The sequence below is a fragment of the Biomphalaria glabrata genome, chromosome 17 (assembly GCF_947242115.1).
Source record: "Biomphalaria glabrata chromosome 17, xgBioGlab47.1, whole genome shotgun sequence".
Classification (NCBI taxonomy): domain Eukaryota; kingdom Metazoa; phylum Mollusca; class Gastropoda; family Planorbidae; genus Biomphalaria; species Biomphalaria glabrata.
The window spans coordinates 27960071-27978822 of NC_074727.1; the positions used below are offsets into that span (position 1 = coordinate 27960071).

General features: G+C 37.5%; 1 protein-coding gene across 2 annotated transcripts in view; it reads right to left on the minus strand.

Annotated features, from left to right (window-relative positions):
- Nucleotides 1-18752, minus strand: part of LOC106056379 (probable serine/threonine-protein kinase dyrk1) — a 63800-nt gene that overhangs the window by 9600 nt on the left and 35448 nt on the right. For both annotated transcript variants that reach the window (XM_056014957.1, XM_056014958.1), the window contains exons 9-11: nt 14912-15078; nt 10048-10224; nt 6969-7104 (exon numbers count right to left, since the gene is read on the minus strand). In XM_056014957.1, coding sequence (XP_055870932.1) covers nt 6969-7104; nt 10048-10224; nt 14912-15078 — 480 coding nt within the window. The remainder of the gene's footprint in view (nt 1-6968; nt 7105-10047; nt 10225-14911; nt 15079-18752) is intronic.

An 18752-nucleotide genomic window follows, 5' to 3' on the forward strand; every position in this document is an offset into this window, starting at 1 on the left:
TGAGATGAAAAGGTACAAGCTCACCACCACCATCATCATCACCACCACCATCATCTTAGGAATCAGTGAGTCAAGATGGACTGGTTCCAGGCACTGAGACTTCGGGTGAGCAAGAGGCTACACACACACTCAGGGGGCAGCCCTGATGCTGTTTTAGCAGGCTCAGAGAGCACTAATTGTATGGGAATCGCATGGACCACGGATAATAACAGCCTCATTCCAGACAGTGAAGATGAGGATTCACTTAAATATTGTCCAATGCTACGTGCCCCAACCAATGAGAGTGAAAAGGACAAGGACAATTCTGTTGATCTCTTCAAGATGTGTCAGACGATTGCTTCAGATCATCATCTTCTGCAAGATGTGGCAGAAAGTGAAACAGTCACCTCCACCTACCACTGGGTCCCAAGTCATACACCTACAAGGACTGGAGTTCAGCAGAAACTCTTCAGAAGATCAAGGAAAGAAGAAAGCAGGCGTGAACTACAGTCAAACAAGAGCAGCAAAAGGAAATGCACAAAAAGAATATAAAATAGATAGGAATGTCAAGCCTAGGATCAGAACAGACAGGCAGAATTACATTGAAGCATTGGCAAAAGAAGCAGCCCTTCAGAACAGCACCAAAGACCTGTACTCAGCCCTTCAGAACAGCACCAAAGACCTGTACTCAGTCATCCAAAAGAAATGTGCCAAGTCAGAGAGAGACCAGTCAAGGGCCACAGAATGGTGAAGTGATAACAGATGAAGAAGGACAAAAGAGATGGATCCAGTATTTCCAGGAGCTACTTTACAGACCTACCCCTGCAAAGAGATACCGCCAGCTGCAAGCGACCCACCTATCAATTGAAGTGCACCCACTAAAGAAGACATTCGCAGCACAATCAAGCAACTGATGAATGGCAAATCTGCAGTATCTGACAGCTTACCAGCTGAAGCGCTAAAGGAGACATTGATAAAGGAGACATTGATACAGGTGTGAAGTTACTCTACCCTCTCTTCTGCAAGATATGGAAAAAAGAAGAACTACCTTGAATTAGCCTAAGCACATTGAATCTGTTAATGAAGCTGCCTTTAGATCTAGATTTGATTTTTGTAAACCACCAAATTCAGGAGTTCTTGAAAAGTAAAAGTGAGAAGGTTTTATTGGTAGCCATGGTGGCTGAGCTTAATCTCTTAACATGTCAAAGGGAACAAACTGATGTTCCTTGAAGCAAAAATTCCAGAAAGTATCTTCTATTGCAGATCTAAAGGTACTCTTGTAGTCTCTACTTCCATTATTTATGAAAGGTTAATTCAAAGCATGAAATCATTTTTTTCCCCCTTTAGGACCTTGCAACCCGCCCTATAGGGTAGATGTTGTTAAGGTCATGTTTCTTTGGCCAACAATTAATGAACAGGGTGTCATAGCTAGCACAATGATCAACCGCATTTTACTTTTCCCAACTTAAGTCAGGTACCTATAAGAATTGGGTGGACTCAAGGGCGCCCTGTAAATCCCAGTCTTCACTGACATTCAAACCCAGGACCCCCGAGTTTGGAAGCAAAGTGCTTAACCACTCAGCCACCGTGACCCCCTTATTTAACTTTATGTTGTGTTAATTTTTAGGATTGCTGCATTTTGTGTTAATGTCTTTCCTGGGTATATTTCTTTCTATTTAGGAAAATACACATTTGTCACTCGAAATACACATTTAGAGGTCTGGGAATACACATTTCCATTTCGGCATGTAGGCTTTTCTGCTGATAGTCCATTGTTTGTGAATATCTTATCTTCTTATCTTATATAATACAGACGTTACTTCAAAAAAGAAGATGATTACGTCCTATGCATCATGCATTTAGTCATGCATATTAACCAATGACTTAAATTCTGCCAAGTCACTGGTTTTCTTGGCTAGCTCAGGCAACCCATTCCAATCTCTAATAGCTCTAGGGAAGAAGGAGTATTTGTACAAATTTGTCCTAGCATATGGGATGAGGAATGTGCCTTTAACTTTGTGTCTTTCTGAGTATTTTATTAAATTTTGTTTTTGTATTTGAAGATTATGGTTCAGTTGTTTTATGTATAATTGCTACTTTACTTTTGCGTCTTCTGTCCTGAAGGCTTTCTAAATCTAGTGATTTAACTAAAGGTGTTACTCTAGTCAAATGTGAATATTCCTTTGTTATGAATCTCACTGCTCTATTTTGTGTCTGTTCCAGTTTCTTAATGTTTTCTTGAGTTGAGGGGTCCCAAACAGAGGATGCATATTCTATTATTGGCCTACCCAAGGTTAAATAACATTTTAGTTTTATGTTCTTGTTTGATTTATAGAAATTTCTTTTAATAAACCCTAATGCTTTGTTTGATTTTTTTTATAGTTTCATCAATATGGGGATTCCATGACAGTTTTTCATTTATTATAACACCTAGATATTTTGTATTTTTAGTTTGTGTTACAGGTTTACCATGAATAAGATAAGTGGAATTAATTTGTTTTAGCTTTTTTGTTACTCTTAATAACTGACATTTTTCTAGGTGGAAAGACATGCTCCTATTTGATTCCCATTTCTGTAATTTATCTAATTCTCTTTGTAAAATTTCTGTATCTTGTGTTGTTTTTATTGTTCTATATATTATGCAATCGTCTGCGAATAATCTGACTTTTGCTCCTGAACTAATACAATTTGGTAAATCGTTTATGTAAATTAAAAATAGTAGTGGACCTTACACTGTTCCTTGAGGTACGCCTGAGTTTACTGTTATTGGTGTTGATTTAGAGCCATTTATAATTACAGTTTGTTCTCTCCCTATCAGAAAATCTTTAATCCACTGATGCAATGGACCATCAATGCCAAAATATTTTAATTTTTAAAGCAAACTATGGTGGTGAACATTATCAAAAGCTTTGGAAAAATCTAGTAAGATAGCATCTATTTGCTCACTGTTATCTAAACCTTTTGAAAAATCATCAATTAGTCCTATTAGTTGTGTTTCACATGATCTATATTTCTTAAAGCCATGTTGGTATGGAGTAAGGACATTATGTTTGTCTAAGTGGTTTATGATGTTGCTACATATTATGTGTTCTAGGATTTTACATGTGATGCTGGTAAGTGATACTGGTCTGTAGTTTCCTGGGTCTGATTTTTCTCCTTTTTTAAATAGAGGGGTGACATTAGCTTCTTTCAAGTCCCTTGGTACTCTGCCCTGGTTAAGAGATGCCTGAAAAAAAGTATTTTGAACACTGGTGCTAGCTTATTGCTTAGTTCTTTGAGTAATCTAGCTGGAATACCATCAGGTTCAGATGCTTTATTAGGTTTGATGTTGGCTAATAGTTTTTGGAGTCTCTTTTCTTGTACTTCTATATCTCCTATGTTGTCTACTTGGTTCAAATTAAGTAATATGTCTTTGTCTCCTGGGGCTGAGAATGCTGATGCAAAGTATTTGTTTAGGATGTTAACTTTAGTTTCATTATCATTGTGTGTTAAGTTGTCTTCTCCTTTTAATGGCGCTATGCCTGTTGTTTCCATTTTCTTAGACTTAATGTAGGTTTTTGTTGATATCTTTAGATATTACACTGTTTATATATTCACTCTGCAGCTGTCTGCTTACTTTTTGGGTTAGGTGTTTAATTTTTATGTACATTTTAAAAACTCTTTCTGCCTTAGTTTCTTTAAATTTTCTATATAGGTTTTCCTTCTGTTTCTTGGCTCTTACACAGTCAAAATCTTTGGACCATGTGGTAGTGTTTGCAGTTTTGATGCGGAGACCATGGCAGTCTGTGAAGCCTTAAAAGTCATTGACTCTCAACTCGGAAAGGGACATTTGAGGGCAACACAGATTGTTGTGGTCACTGACTCAAAATCTGTAAAACAGGCTTTGCAAAGCCCCGTACCATGGCCCCCCAATATCAACACTGTCATCATGGCTTCACATAACATCAAACAACGCTATGGCACCCCTGTAATAATGCAGTGGGTACCGAGTCACATAGGTGTGACTGGCAACACAATCACAGACTCTTTGGCCCACCAGGGAGGGCAAATTCCACCCACTGATCAGGCTGTAAGCTTTCATCAAGCCCTGGCTATAATACAAAAAACAGAAATGGAAAAAAGTGGTTTGAGTGCTGGGACAAGTCCCAAAAAGCCTGTGGAGTCTGGGAGCGCATGAGGCGCCCTGACCGCACTTCCCCGTGGTGGAGGCTGTCCAGGCCTGAGCAAGCTATTATAGCACAGTGCAGGACAGGCCACTGTCCTGTTGGCTCATATTTCTCGCGGCTATGGCCAAATTTTGATTCATGGAGCCTCTGCTGCAGGGAAGAAGAGGAAACCGTGCCTCATATTCTGTTTGACTGCCCCATACTTTCTGATCTCCGTCTCGACAGGTCTGGGAAACCCAAAATTCTCGACCTGTATGGCAACATTTATGCACTACGCAAGACAGCAGGGTTTCTGTCCAGGGCTTTTGCAAGAGAGGATTTGATCCTCTCAAGCCCTCACTCTAATGGAGTTTGATGATGATGATGATATAGGTTTTCCTTCTGTTTACAAAGCTTCTTTAATCTATTATTAAACCAGTATTTATTTATTTTGTTTGATGTGTATTTAGTTGGTAAATGGTTTTCTATAATGTTTTTAAATTCCAGAGGTCATCAACTGGTTGTTTAATGTCTCTTTCTGATAAGAATGTTTGTTGAAAGTTTAATGCAGCTTGGTGTAGTTGTGTTAGGTTGTATTTGTTCCAGAGTAAGACTTTTCTTTTGGGTTTTATATTGGCTACTGCTTTTATTTGACTTTGTATTTTTATGTGTGAGCTTGCGCTCCTAGAGCTATATTTTTATATATTTTATTTTTATAGGCTAGTGCCAAACTTATTATTTCTACTTCCGCTTTTTGTGTATAAAAAGTGATGCCACGCTGTTTTAAAACAGTTCAGTGTACAGTTGACCAGTGGTCAGTACCATATCTGTCTGTGTGACAGTTGAAGATATTTGTGGTCTGTCGTCTAATTATATTTGTATTCCTGTACCTGGGACGGCCTGCTATTGTTACTGCTGTGTTACTGCTTTTAACAGCTACTTTTAACTGCTGCTTTTGGCTGCTGCTGTTGAATATTGCTGCTTATAATTGCTGTTGTAGATCTATTCTAATTCTAGGGAATCTAGTTTTATTTTGTTTCTGTAGTGTTGCCTTTTAGTGGCTTAGTTATATTTATAGTCTGTTTCTCAGTTCTGTTCTTAGTGAATAGTAATGTACTGAGCCTAAGGCTAAGATGTTCTTGTTTTAGATATGGGTTGGTTGTAGTGTGTTTGTGTAGATCTAGGTCTAGGGTAGTAGTTGTAGTGATTTAGTTAGATAGTTGGTTTGGTTAGTTTGTTAGTGTTTGTAGTGTAGTGGTGTAGATTTAGAGGGTTTTAGTTAGTTGATGGGTTCAATAGTAGTGATTAGTCAAGTTAGTGTATATATTATTTTTTATTATTGATTTATTTTTGTATGTAAATAAAGTTTCTTTTTGTTTTATTTATCGTAAACTTAAGTTTGTTATCTTGTTTTCATTTAGTTGAGTTAGTATAGTTAGTTGTCTGGTTACTTAGGCTACTCTAGCCCCTTGGTCACCATAGCGAGGTGCACAGATTGAGCCCACCCAGTAGCGCAAACATCTGCCTACTGTTGGTAAATTTTAATGTTGAGCAGCAGAGAATAGGTCATCTCTCTATCCACTCGCGCCTGCCTGACCTGCTCACATATGATCTCATGGTCTGATAGACCAGGGATGATATCATAATCAACTACTAATCCAGGTCTGTTGGTTAAGAAGAGATCTAATGTGTTGTTTAATCTAGTTGGCTTTTTAATAATTTTATCTAAACTTAGGTTGTGTAAAGTTTCTATGAAAAGCTCATTTATGTCCTTAAGGTTTTGGTGTTTATCTATGGTTAGTGTTTTTCAATTAATATCAGGTAGGTTGAAATCACCCATAATTAAAAAAAAACTGCATTTTAATTTGTCTCTTCAAGTGTAGTAAACTGATTACTTAGTTCCTGCATGTATTCTAAACTAGAATTTGGTGGTCTGTAAATACTGCCTATTATTAGGGATGTTGAGGTGGTATTAATTTTACTAAATGTTGATTCTATATTTTTTGAGTTAGGTAAGGTAATTTCTTCTGCTATAAGAGTATTTTTTTTATTGCTAAAAGAACTCCATGATTATCAGCCCTATCTTTTCTAAAAACTTCATAATTACTATTGAAAATTTCTGCATTGTAAATTTCAGGATGTAGCCAAGTTTCTGTTCCTGCAATTATGTCTGGCTTCTCACATTCTAATAAAATTTCTAAGTCTGTTGTTTTGTTCTAATGCTTTGAAAATTTATTACTAAGATTTTAAGGTATTTTGGTATTACTTCTTTAGTAGGTTTGTTTAATGAGGGTGTTGTATTAGTTTTAGCAGATTTAACTGGAGTGGATCTGGCTAGTGGTTGGTGAGTTTGGTTTGGGATGGTGTTTAGGATGTTGTATGGGTTAGAAGTGTCTGCATCAAAGGAATCAAACAGTCTTGATGTAAACTGAGTACACAGTGCCATGATTCGTCTTTGTTGCCTAAGGCATAATACACAGGTGTATTCATATGGAGACATGATGTGTGGTACCATTCATCACAGGTGTCACATTGAATGGCTTTCTGTTTTATGGTGCATACTTTTTTGCAAGTGTTGCATCTATCTTTAGATCTAGGCCCTGGATTTGATTCTACATCTTCTGCTATTAGTATTAAGAGTGATAGGTATTTATTTCCGCTGTGTCTAATTGAGAACTTCCATTTGTGTTGGGTAATCTTCTTTAATGTTATGGATGTGTGAATATCAGTGTGCCTGACAGTCAATTGTTTGTGTCATTGTCAGTGTGCCTGATAATACATTGTTTGTGAGTGTCAATGTTATAAAAAAAAAAAGCAGCACAAGACAATTTGTATGTTTATTACCTTTTAAGAATGTGACAGCTGCAGAAGATGTCCACCTTAGATTTGGGTCCACTGACAAGACATTGGCTAGCAAATAATCCAGAACAGGTTTATTTGTGTTGAAATACGTAGGTAGAGGATTACGCAGCTCAGCAGTCTGTAAATATATAAAGTCAAACTTGAATACAACAAGATACGCCAAAAAAAAAGTTTAAAAACAAAAAATCAACAACCAATTCCAGGGACTTTTTGTAAGAGATAACTATCAAGAACTAAATATAGAATTCAAGAATTCATTCCCCCTCCCCCACCTGTTTGGAACATTCTAGATTGGTTAGTTTGGTTGTAAGTATCCATGTGTCCAGAGAAATCAGCCAGAGTTGATAACATTCCTGGTGAACTCCGAAAGGCTGGAGGATAAGCCATGATAAACACACTTTTTAGGATTTGCAACAAGATATGGCAGAGAATGGCTTAAACCCTGGACCCAATCACTCATCATCACCCTTCCAAAGAAAGGCAACTAACAACTCTGTCAAAACTATCGCATCATCAGCCTCATAAGCCATCCCAGAAAAGTCCTGTTAAAAATTATATTCTGGCTAAAATGGATAGCAGACAAAATTAAATCAGAAGAACAAGCAGGTTTTAGACAAGGTCGCAGAACAGCAGAACAAATCTGTGAGAAATACCTCCAACACCAAGAGAATCTTGTCTTTATGTCTTTATTGATTTTAAGAAAGCTTTTGACAGAGTATGGCATGGGGCATTCTGGATGACAATGGAAAAGTACAACACAAATAAAAACATAGCAAAAGTAATCCAGACCTCTTTAAGGCCACTAGTGCAGTGTACTTCAACAATAACATTGGGGACTGGTTTAAAACCACAGGACATGGCTGCCTATTCTCACCATTCTTTTCAATATCTTTCTTGAAAGGATCATGGAAGATGCTCTCGACGGCTATGAAGGTACTGTAAGCATTGGAAGAAGAAGAATTACTAACTTGCACTTTGCTGATGACATAGATGGCCTAACAGGAACAGAAGAAGAACTAGTTGACTTGGTGATGCACATAGACTAGACTTCCGCAGCATATGGTATGCAAATCAATACCAAAAAAACTCAAGCATCAACATTGGAGGTGAAACGCTGACAAGTGTCAGTAGTTTCAAATACCTCAAAGCTATTGTCTCAGATGAGGGAATGTAACCTGAACTACTAGCCCACAATGCACAGTCCACAGCTGCACTGGCAAAAATAAAAAAAAAATGGAAAGACAATTTAAACACATATATAGCCCTGGACACCAAAATCAGACTGATGTGCTCCCTGGTCAAGACCACATTCTTATATGCTTGTGAGTATAGGATGCTAACTACAGAGCTAGAGAGAAGGATGCTAGAAATGAAATTGAGATTCTACAGAAGAATCCTAGGTATCACACATAAAGACAGCATCAAAGAGATTAGATACAGGGCTACAACAGCAATTGGATCCCATGATGACCAGCTAACTAATGTAAAAAACGCAAACTATGGGCTTGCAAAGACCTTCCTTCAGGGAACAGTACCAGGAAAAAGAAGAAGAGGTAGACAAAGAAAGTCATGGGAAGACAACATAAAAGAATGGATGGGCCTGTCATTGAAAGAGGTTCAAGACAAAAGACAGGAATGGAGATGGTCGACAAGTCAGACTAAGGGATAGGTGAAGGTGATCCATTCTTGGAAACGCTAACATTAACCTTCTTAAGATGACACGGCCGATCTATCGGTGCAAGGCTATTTGGCAAAAAAGACGAGCCGTCCCATCTATCGACCGTAAGATTGGCTTGCCAGTGTTTGTATCAGCCAATAAGATTAGTTCTTACTATTTTTACACATTAATAGACTGTAATGGTGGCTTCCTTCGCTGTTTTAATGCGATAATTATTATTATTATTTTTTTTTTCAGTTAGCTTGTGAGAGGTGAACATTTTAACATGTCAGCCGTTGATATTGATGAAAGCTAACTCACTGACTTTAAAATATGCTAGAATTAATAAAAATAAGGGCAGCATTGAGGAAAGCTTTAGATCTAAGTTTACACTGATGATGTTGACGATGTCTAATTCTTGGCAACATGGTTTAGAGGTAAGGGTAGGTAGCTGGATAGAGAAGAGAGAACCAAGGGATTAGCTCCCAATAGACTGTTTCATGCTCTTTTTTTACTATCAATTTAGTTAAAACATTTGTCAGGGTGACTAATAAATATGGATCTGGTATTGATGGATCTAGTTAGAAATATAGTACGGTACTAATAATGCACATTGATAAATTATATAAGTATTATGTACAAAATAATCACAAATTCATTCTAGTAGTTCAACTAATTGATTTCTTGGTGTGCAAAATGTTTCTGAACATCTACTTATTTATTGAACTATTCACTGAATAAGAGAAACTAATGTGGGGTCAGAAGCCAGGAATAAGCTAATAAGAGGAATTGTACATGTCTGCAGACTTTTTTGTTAGACCAAAACAAAATGTTGACTACATCAAAAAATTATAATTAAATTACAGAGTTACAGAGCATATAAAACGTTACAGAGCATATAAAACATTACAGAGTTACAGAGCAAACAGAACATTACAGAGTTACAGAGCATATAAAACATTACAGAGTTACAGAGCATATAAAACATTACAGAGTTACAAAGCAAACAAAACATTACAGAAAATTACAGACCATATAAAACATTACAGAGTTACAGAGCAAGCAGAACATTACAGAGTTACAGAGCATATAAAACATTACAGAGTTACAGAGCAAACAGAACATTACAGAGTTACAGAGCATATAAAACATTACAGAGTTACAGAGCATATAAAACATTACAAGGATACATAGGATATAAAATAAGAGTTACAGATAGGGCTGGCCTTAGTCATACAGAGGATTTAACTTTAGAGAGTTACAGAGGATTTAACATTAGAGAGTTACAGAGGATTTAACAGTAGAATTACAGAGGATTTAACATTAGAGAGTTACAGAGGACTTAACAGAAGAGAGTTACAGAGGATTTAAAATTAGAGAGTTAGAGGATTTAACATTCATTACCTTTTTCATCACTTCCACTCTGAGTGTCATGCCCTTCTGGTCTCTGGGATAGTCTTGCTGGCCAGTGAAGTGTTTGATAACAGGATGCTCTCCCTTCTCAATGTACAACGTCACCATCCCTGCTCCCCAGACATCATCTTTCACAGTCAGTCGGGGATGTACTGTGGACTGGGTCAGCTGATGAAACAGATGGGCTCACATTCAGTTCATCAAATGCCAGGACATAAAAGGCAGAAAAATTAGTTGTATACTTTCATTAACCAGCTGAATGGGTTATATGTGCAGTAGAAGGAATAGAATAAAAACAATAACAAGTACACAAAGTCACTTATAACTTACACCATTAGGGAGTCAGTTTTAACTTACACCATTAGGGAGTCAGTTTTAACTTACACCATTAGGAAGTCAGTTTTAACTTACACCATTAGGGAGTCAGTTTTAACTTACACCATTAGGGAGTCAGTTTTAACTTACACCATTAGGGAGTCAGTTTTAACTTACACCATTAGGGAGTCAGTTTTAACTTACACCATTAGGGAGTCAGTTTTAACTTACACCATTAGGGAGTCAGTTTTAACTTACACCATTAGGGAGTCAGTTTTAACTTACACCATTAGGGAGTCAGTTTTAACTTACACCATTAGGGAGTCAGTTTCAACTTACACCATTAGGGAGTCAGTTTCAACTTACACCATTAGGGAGTCAGTTTTAACTTACACCATTAGGGAGTCAGTTTCAACTTACACCATTAGGGAGTCAGTTTTAACTGCAGAACTAGATGGATAGCTGCAAGTAGTGTAGTTTGCGCGCTGGACTGTCAATCTGACTAATTGATGGTCCCGGATTCAAACCCTACCTGCTCCCATCCCTTTTGTCCTGCGGGAGGTTTGAACTAGGAAATATATTATCTTCAACTCTGAAGGAACATCTGAGACATTTGACAAACATTTAGAGAGGAGGATCCCAGCCAATAGAATTGAGATGTTGATAGAAGAATACTAGGACCACATCCCAAATGAAGAGATTCAAAACAGGATTTAACTAAAGCCATTGTCAAAAACACAAAATAAAACTTAATGGCCATACCAAAAGATCCTCAGTGCTTGCAAAGATCTTCCTTCTGGGAACAGTAACAGGCAAAAGAGACAGAGAAAGCAACATCAAAGAATAGACAGGCCTATCATTGAAATGGATCCCCAAAAGATCAACAGACTAAGGGATTAGGAAGGTAAGGAGGGGGATGAATGAAGAAGTCACTTACACCAATAAGTAAACTACATAGTGTCAAGTTGTATAGTCCACTACAAAGTAATGTGTCACTGTGTATAGGCCAGTATAAAGTAATGTATCACTGTGTATAGGCCAGTATAAAGTAATGTATCACTGTGTATAGTCCACTACAAAGTAATGTATCACTGTGTATAGGCCAGTATAAAGTAATGTATCACTGTGTATAGTCCACTACAAAGTAATGTATCACTGTGTATAGGCCAGTATAAAGTAATGTATCACTGTGTATAGGCCAGTATAAAGTAATGTATCACTGTGTATAGGCCAGTATAAAGTAATGTATCACTGTGTATAGTCCACTACAAAGTAATGTATCACTGTGTATAGGCCAGTATAAAGTAATGTATCACTGTGTATAGTCCACTACAAAGTAATGTATCACTGTGTATAGGCCAGTATAAAGTAATGTATCACTGTGTATAGGCCAGTATAAAGTAATGTATCACTGTGTATAGGCCAGTATAAAGTAATGTATCACTGTGTATAGGCCAGTATAAAGTAATGTATCACTGTGTATAGGCCAGTATAAAGTAATGTATCACTGTGTATAGGCCAGTATAAAGTAATGTATCACTGTGTATAGTCCACTACAAAGTAATGTATCACTGTGTATAGTCCACTACAAAGTAATGTATCACTGTGTATAGGCCACTACAAAGTAATGTATCACTGTGTATAGGCCACTATAAAGTAATGTGTCACTGTGTATAGGCCAGTATAAAGTAATGTATCACTGTGTATAGGCCAGTATAAAGTAATGTATCACTGTGTATAGGCCAGTATAAAGTAATGTATCACTGTGTATAGGCCAGTATAAAGTAATGTGTCACTGTGTATAGGCCAGTATAAAGTAATGTATCACTGTGTATAGGCCAGTATAAAGTAATGTATCACTGTGTATAGGCCAGTATAAAGTAATGTATCACTGTGTATAGGCCAGTATAAAGTAATGTATCACTGTGTATAGTCCACTACAAAGTAATGTATCACTGTGTATAGGCCAGTATAAAGTAATGTATCACTGTGTATAGTCCACTACAAAGTAATGTATCACTGTGTATAGGCCAGTATAAAGTAATGTATCACTGTGTATAGTCCACTACAAAGTAATGTATCACTGTGTATAGGCCAGTATAAAGTAATGTATCACTGTGTATAGGCCAGTATAAAGTAATGTATCACTGTGTATAGGCCAGTATAAAGTAATGTATCACTGTGTATAGTCCACTACAAAGTAATGTATCACTGTGTATAGTCCACTACAAAGTAATGTATCACTGTGTATAGGCCAGTATAAAGTAATGTATCACTGTGTATAGTCCACTACAAAGTAATGTATCACTGTGTATAGGCCAGTATAAAGTAATGTATCACTGTGTATAGTCCACTACAAAGTAATGTATCACTGTGTATAGGCCACTATAAAGTAATGTATCACTGTGTATAGTCCACTACAAAGTAATGTATCACTGTGTATAGGCCACTATAAAGTAATGTATCACTGTGTATAGGCCAGTATAAAGTAATGTATCACTGTGTATAGGCCAGTATAAAGTAATGTGTCACTGTGTATAGTCCACTACAAAGTAATGTATCACTGTGTATAGTCCACTACAAAGTAATGTGTCACTGTGTATAGGCCAGTATAAAGTAATGTATCACTGTGTATAGGCCAGTATAAAGTAATGTATCACTGTGTATAGTCCACTACAAAGTAATGTATCACTGTGTATAGGCCAGTATAAAGTAATGTATCACTGTGTATAGTCCACTACAAAGTAATGTATCACTGTGTATAGGCCAGTATAAAGTAATGTATCACTGTGTATAGTCCACTACAAAGTAATGTATCACTGTGTATAGGCCAGTATAAAGTAATGTATCACTGTGTATAGGCCAGTATAAAGTAATGTATCACTGTGTATAGGCCAGTATAAAGTAATGTATCACTGTGTATAGTCCACTACAAAGTAATGTATCACTGTGTATAGTCCACTACAAAGTAATGTATCACTGTGTATAGGCCACTACAAAGTAATGTATCACTGTGTATAGGCCACTATAAAGTAATGTATCACTGTGTATAGGCCAGTATAAAGTAATGTATCACTGTGTATAGGCCAGTATAAAGTAATGTGTCACTGTGTATAGGCCAGTATAAAGTAATGTATCACTGTGTATAGTCCACTACAAAGTAATGTGTCACTGTGTATAGGCCAGTATAAAGTAATGTATCACTGTGTATAGGCCAGTATAAAGTAATGTATCACTGTGTATAGGCCAGTATAAAGTAATGTATCACTGTGTATAGGCCAGTATAAAGTAATGTGTCACTGTGTATAGGCCAGTATAAAGTAATGTATCACTGTGTATAGGCCAGTATAAAGTAATGTATCACTGTGTATAGGCCAGTATAAAGTAATGTATCACTGTGTATAGGCCAGTATAAAGTAATGTATCACTGTGTATAGTCCACTACAAAGTAATGTATCACTGTGTATAGGCCAGTATAAAGTAATGTATCACTGTGTATAGTCCACTACAAAGTAATGTATCACTGTGTATAGGCCAGTATAAAGTAATGTATCACTGTGTATAGTCCACTACAAAGTAATGTATCACTGTGTATAGGCCAGTATAAAGTAATGTATCACTGTGTATAGGCCAGTATAAAGTAATGTATCACTGTGTATAGGCCAGTATAAAGTAATGTATCACTGTGTATAGTCCACTACAAAGTAATGTATCACTGTGTATAGTCCACTACAAAGTAATGTATCACTGTGTATAGGCCAGTATAAAGTAATGTATCACTGTGTATAGTCCACTACAAAGTAATGTATCACTGTGTATAGGCCAGTATAAAGTAATGTATCACTGTGTATAGTCCACTACAAAGTAATGTATCACTGTGTATAGGCCACTATAAAGTAATGTATCACTGTGTATAGTCCACTACAAAGTAATGTATCACTGTGTATAGGCCACTATAAAGTAATGTATCACTGTGTATAGGCCAGTATAAAGTAATGTATCACTGTGTATAGGCCAGTATAAAGTAATGTGTCACTGTGTATAGTCCACTACAAAGTAATGTATCACTGTGTATAGTCCACTACAAAGTAATGTATCACTGTGTAATTTGTACAGTTCTTACTATCTAGCTGTTCCTGTCTATCAGAACACAAGCAAGTCACAACTGAACCACATGCAGAAGACTCCCCCCCCCCCTCATCCCCCCTCCTTTAAGGTCAATGAAAGAAAGGGAAGTGATCAAGGTGAACAGTGTCTCTTCAACATTGTCTCTGGGAGATGGAAGAAGGGGAGAGAGAGTATCACGCTGTGTGGGCACACACACAAATGTTTGAGGACAAGAGAAAAGCACTGGCAAAAGAAAAGAGCCATACAAACAAAAATCAAGGCAACTGACACAAGCTTCAGCTGTAATAACCTACCCAGTGTGCAGCCAAAACATTCTGGGCAGTCTCCCCTGGAAGTGTTCACCATTAAACCACTTAATGGACAAACTCTCGATAGATTTCTAGTTCTAGTTCTTACAATACTACCGGTTTACCTTTTTCTGCATAGCCAAACAAAGGAACTGATTTATAGATGGTGGTAGATATTCTGGAGTAAGTCCTATGTAGTTCATTTTATCTTTTGGTGTTTTACAGGATCCAAAGTCAATGATCTTAGCTGTATGGGATCCATCAGAGTTAAACTTGAGACAAACATTCTCAGCTAGAGAAACAAAGACACAGGTTTAAAAAAACATTCTCAGCTAGAGAAACAAAGTTTAAAACAAACATTATCAGCTAGAGAAACAAAGTTTAAAACAAACATTCTCAGCTAGAGAAACAAAGTTTAAAACAAACATTCTCAGCTATAGAAATAAAGTTTAAAACAAACATTCTCAGCTAGAGAAACAAAGTTTAAAACAAACATTCTCAGCTAGAGAAACAAAGTTTAAAACAAACATTCTCAGCTAGAGAAACAAAGTTTAAAACAAACATTCTCAGCTAGAGAAACAAAGACACAGGTTTAAAAAAACATTCTCAGCTAGAGAAACAAAGTTTAAAACAAACATTCTCAGCTAGAGAAACAAAGTTTAAAACAAACATTCTCAACTAGAGAAACAATGTTTAAAACAAACATTCTCAGCTATAGAAACAAAGTTTAAAACAAACATTCTCAGCTAGAGAAACAAAGTTTAAAACAAACATTCTCAGCTAGAGAAACAAAGACACAGGTTTAAAAAAACATTCTCAACTAGAGAAACAATGTTTAAAACAAACATTCTCAGCTATAGAAACAAAGTTTAAAACAAACATTCTCAGCTAGAGAAACAAAGTTTAAAACAAACATTCTCAGCTAGAGAAACAAAGTTTAAAACAAACATTCTTTGCCTTAGAAAAATCTAATAAAATGGAATTTATTTTCACATTATCATCTTTAAGCCTTTTTGTGTGCTGACAGTGGGAGGTAAACAAATTCTTGGCTGAGACAGTCTTACAACACCAGAGTGATAACAAATCAAGGGGTACAACCAAAAGCCACATAGAGCTTATGAAATACTTAAATATTGAATCCAAAAGATGAAGAAAAGTCAGTTCAGTGATTGTATGTAAAATTATTTTGTTTAGGACTGGTGATGGGGAAAGTTAGAAATGTGAAACTACAATTCTCAGGCCAGAGGTATGAGGTTTGTGTGGGAGGTCGGGGCCAATGTAATTCAACCTAACAAACTAGACACCATGGGCCAATGTAATTCAACCTAACAAACTAGACACCATGGGCCAATGTAATTCAACCTAACAAACTAGACACCATGGGCCAATGTAATTCAACCTAACAAACTAGACACCATGGGCCAATGTAATTCAACCTAACAAACTAGACACCATGGGCCAATGTAATTCAACCTAACAAACTAGACACCATGGGCCAATGTAATTCAACCTAACAAACTAGACACCATGGGCCAATGTAATTCAACCTAACAAACTAGACACCATGGGCCAATGTAATTCAACCTAACAAACTAGACACCATGGGCCAATGTAATTCAACCTAACAAACTAGACACCATGGGCCAATGTAATTCAACCTAACAAACTAGACACCATGGGCCAATGTAATTCAACCTAACAAACTAGACACCATGGGCCAATGTAATTCAACCTAACAAACTAGACACCATGGGCCAATGTAATTCAACCTAACAAACTAGACACCATGGGCCAATGTAATTCAACCTAACAAACTAGACACCATGGGCCAATGTAATTCAACCTAACAAACTAGACACCATGGGCCAATGTAATTCAACCTAACAAACTAGACACCATGGGCCAATGTAATTCAACCTAACAAACTAGACACCATGGGCCAAAATGATGTTAGGGAAGACTTCAAATGGGAGAGGGGGGGGGGAGTCTGTGAGTGTTCAATGCACAGGATGCAATCATAAAAAAGACTCATGCTGAAAAGCCTCAGAGAGACTTTGAAATATTTCAATACAGACTTGACTTTGATACAGAGATGAAAGTCACTCAGAGATTGTACCTAGGACTACTTCCTAAGGCATAGCGCAAAGTATATTGTTGGGAGGGGGGGTAGCAGTAGAAAGCAGGCCGTGCCAATTAGATGGAACAGATTCCAAACTTTTTAAAGGGGGAAGGCAGGCGGGGGGTGGAGTGACAAAAGGTGGGTGAGAGAAAAGTGAGATGAAATAGACAGGTCAGAAGTTTTTGGGAGAAGCAGGTCATTCCAGTTCAGAAGTGTTTGGGAGGAGCAGGTCAGAAGTGTTTGGGAGGAGCAGGTCATTCCAGGTCAGTAGTGTTTGGGAGGAGCAGGTCAGAAGTGTTTGGGAGGAGCAGGTCAGAAGTGTTTGGGAGGAGCAGGTCAGAAGTGTTTGGGAGGAGCAGGTCAGAAGTGTTTGGGAGGAGCAGGTCAGAAGTGTTTGGGAGGAGCATGTCAGAATTGTTTGAGAGGAGCAGGTCAGAAGTGTTTGGGAGGAGCAGGTCATTCCAGGTCAGAAGTGTTTGGGAGGAGCAGGTCAGAAGTGTTTGGGAGGAGCAGGTCAGAAGTGTTTGGGAGGAGCAGGTCAGAAGTGTTTGGGAGGAGCAGGTCAGAAGCATTTGGGAGGAGCAGGCCAGAAGTGTTTGGGAGGAGCAGGTCAGTAATGTTTGGGAGGAGCAGGTCAGAAGTGTTTGGGAGCAGGCCATTCCAGGTCAGAAGTATATGGGAGGAGCAGGTCAGAAGTGTTTGGGAGCAGGCCATTCCAGGTCAGAAGTGTTTGGGAGGAGGCCATTCCATGTCAGAAGCATTTGGGAGGAGCAGGCCAGAAGTGTTTGGGAGGAGCAGGTCAATAATGTTTGGGAGGAGCAGGTCAGAAGTGTTTGGGAGGAGCAGGTCAGAAGTGTTTGGGAGCAGGCCATTCCAGGTCAGAAGTAGGTGGGAGGAGCAGGTCAGAAGTGTTTGGGAGGAGGCCATTCCAGGTCAAAAGTGTTTGGGAGGAGCAGGTCAGAAGTGTTTGGGATCAGGCCATTCCAGGTCAGAAGTGTTTGGGAGGCCATTTTAAAGCAGGCCATTCAGTAAAACGTATCACCTACTAGAATATATTGGCCAAATAGGGTATTGCTAAAATGCAAAAAGTTTTATTGAAAGTGAGCCTAAATAATTGTTGTACATCTGATTCTTCAATCTAGATCATAACAATAATATACTATAGTATATCTGATATAAAATATTTGTTGACAAGGCACCAAAACTATAATTGGAACCATTCTAGATGTAAATATAATTTTTGATGGGATCCCAAGTGTCACATGTCAAAAGATCCCATTATAAATAGTCAACTGATAAGTTAGAATGAAGGCATGAAATAAGTGGTGGAGCAAATATAGAGGCAGGGCATGGAGAGGTCACTATAACTAGAGCCAATCAAAGTGACACACAATATACAAGTTTAACTCTTCAAGACCATAATGACGCTGACAGCGACCAGTCTCCTGGCCTTGCTAACGTAATGACGCTTCCAGCGTCCGATCACTATTTCCCTATTTACTTCTTTTTCTTTTCTAATCCACATTTTTAATCCCTTAAATGGTTTAAGGAAACGATAGAGCGGTCATTTTGAAAGTTTTTTCCTTCTGATACTTTGATGATCTAAGCTGTTTTTATTGTTCTAAATATTTTTTTTTGTAAGTGACTAGTGAATTTTTCATTTTTGTGCATCAGACATCATGGCTGACAGGCCTTCTTGCCATTTTACTGCTGATCAGGCTCTAATTATCTTTTTAGATACGAATGATAGTGACATGAGTGACTTAGACTTAGAGTTAGATAGAGATTCTAGAGCTAGAAAGTTATAATGAAAGCAATTTTCAGACTCAAGCGAGTCTGATAGTGAA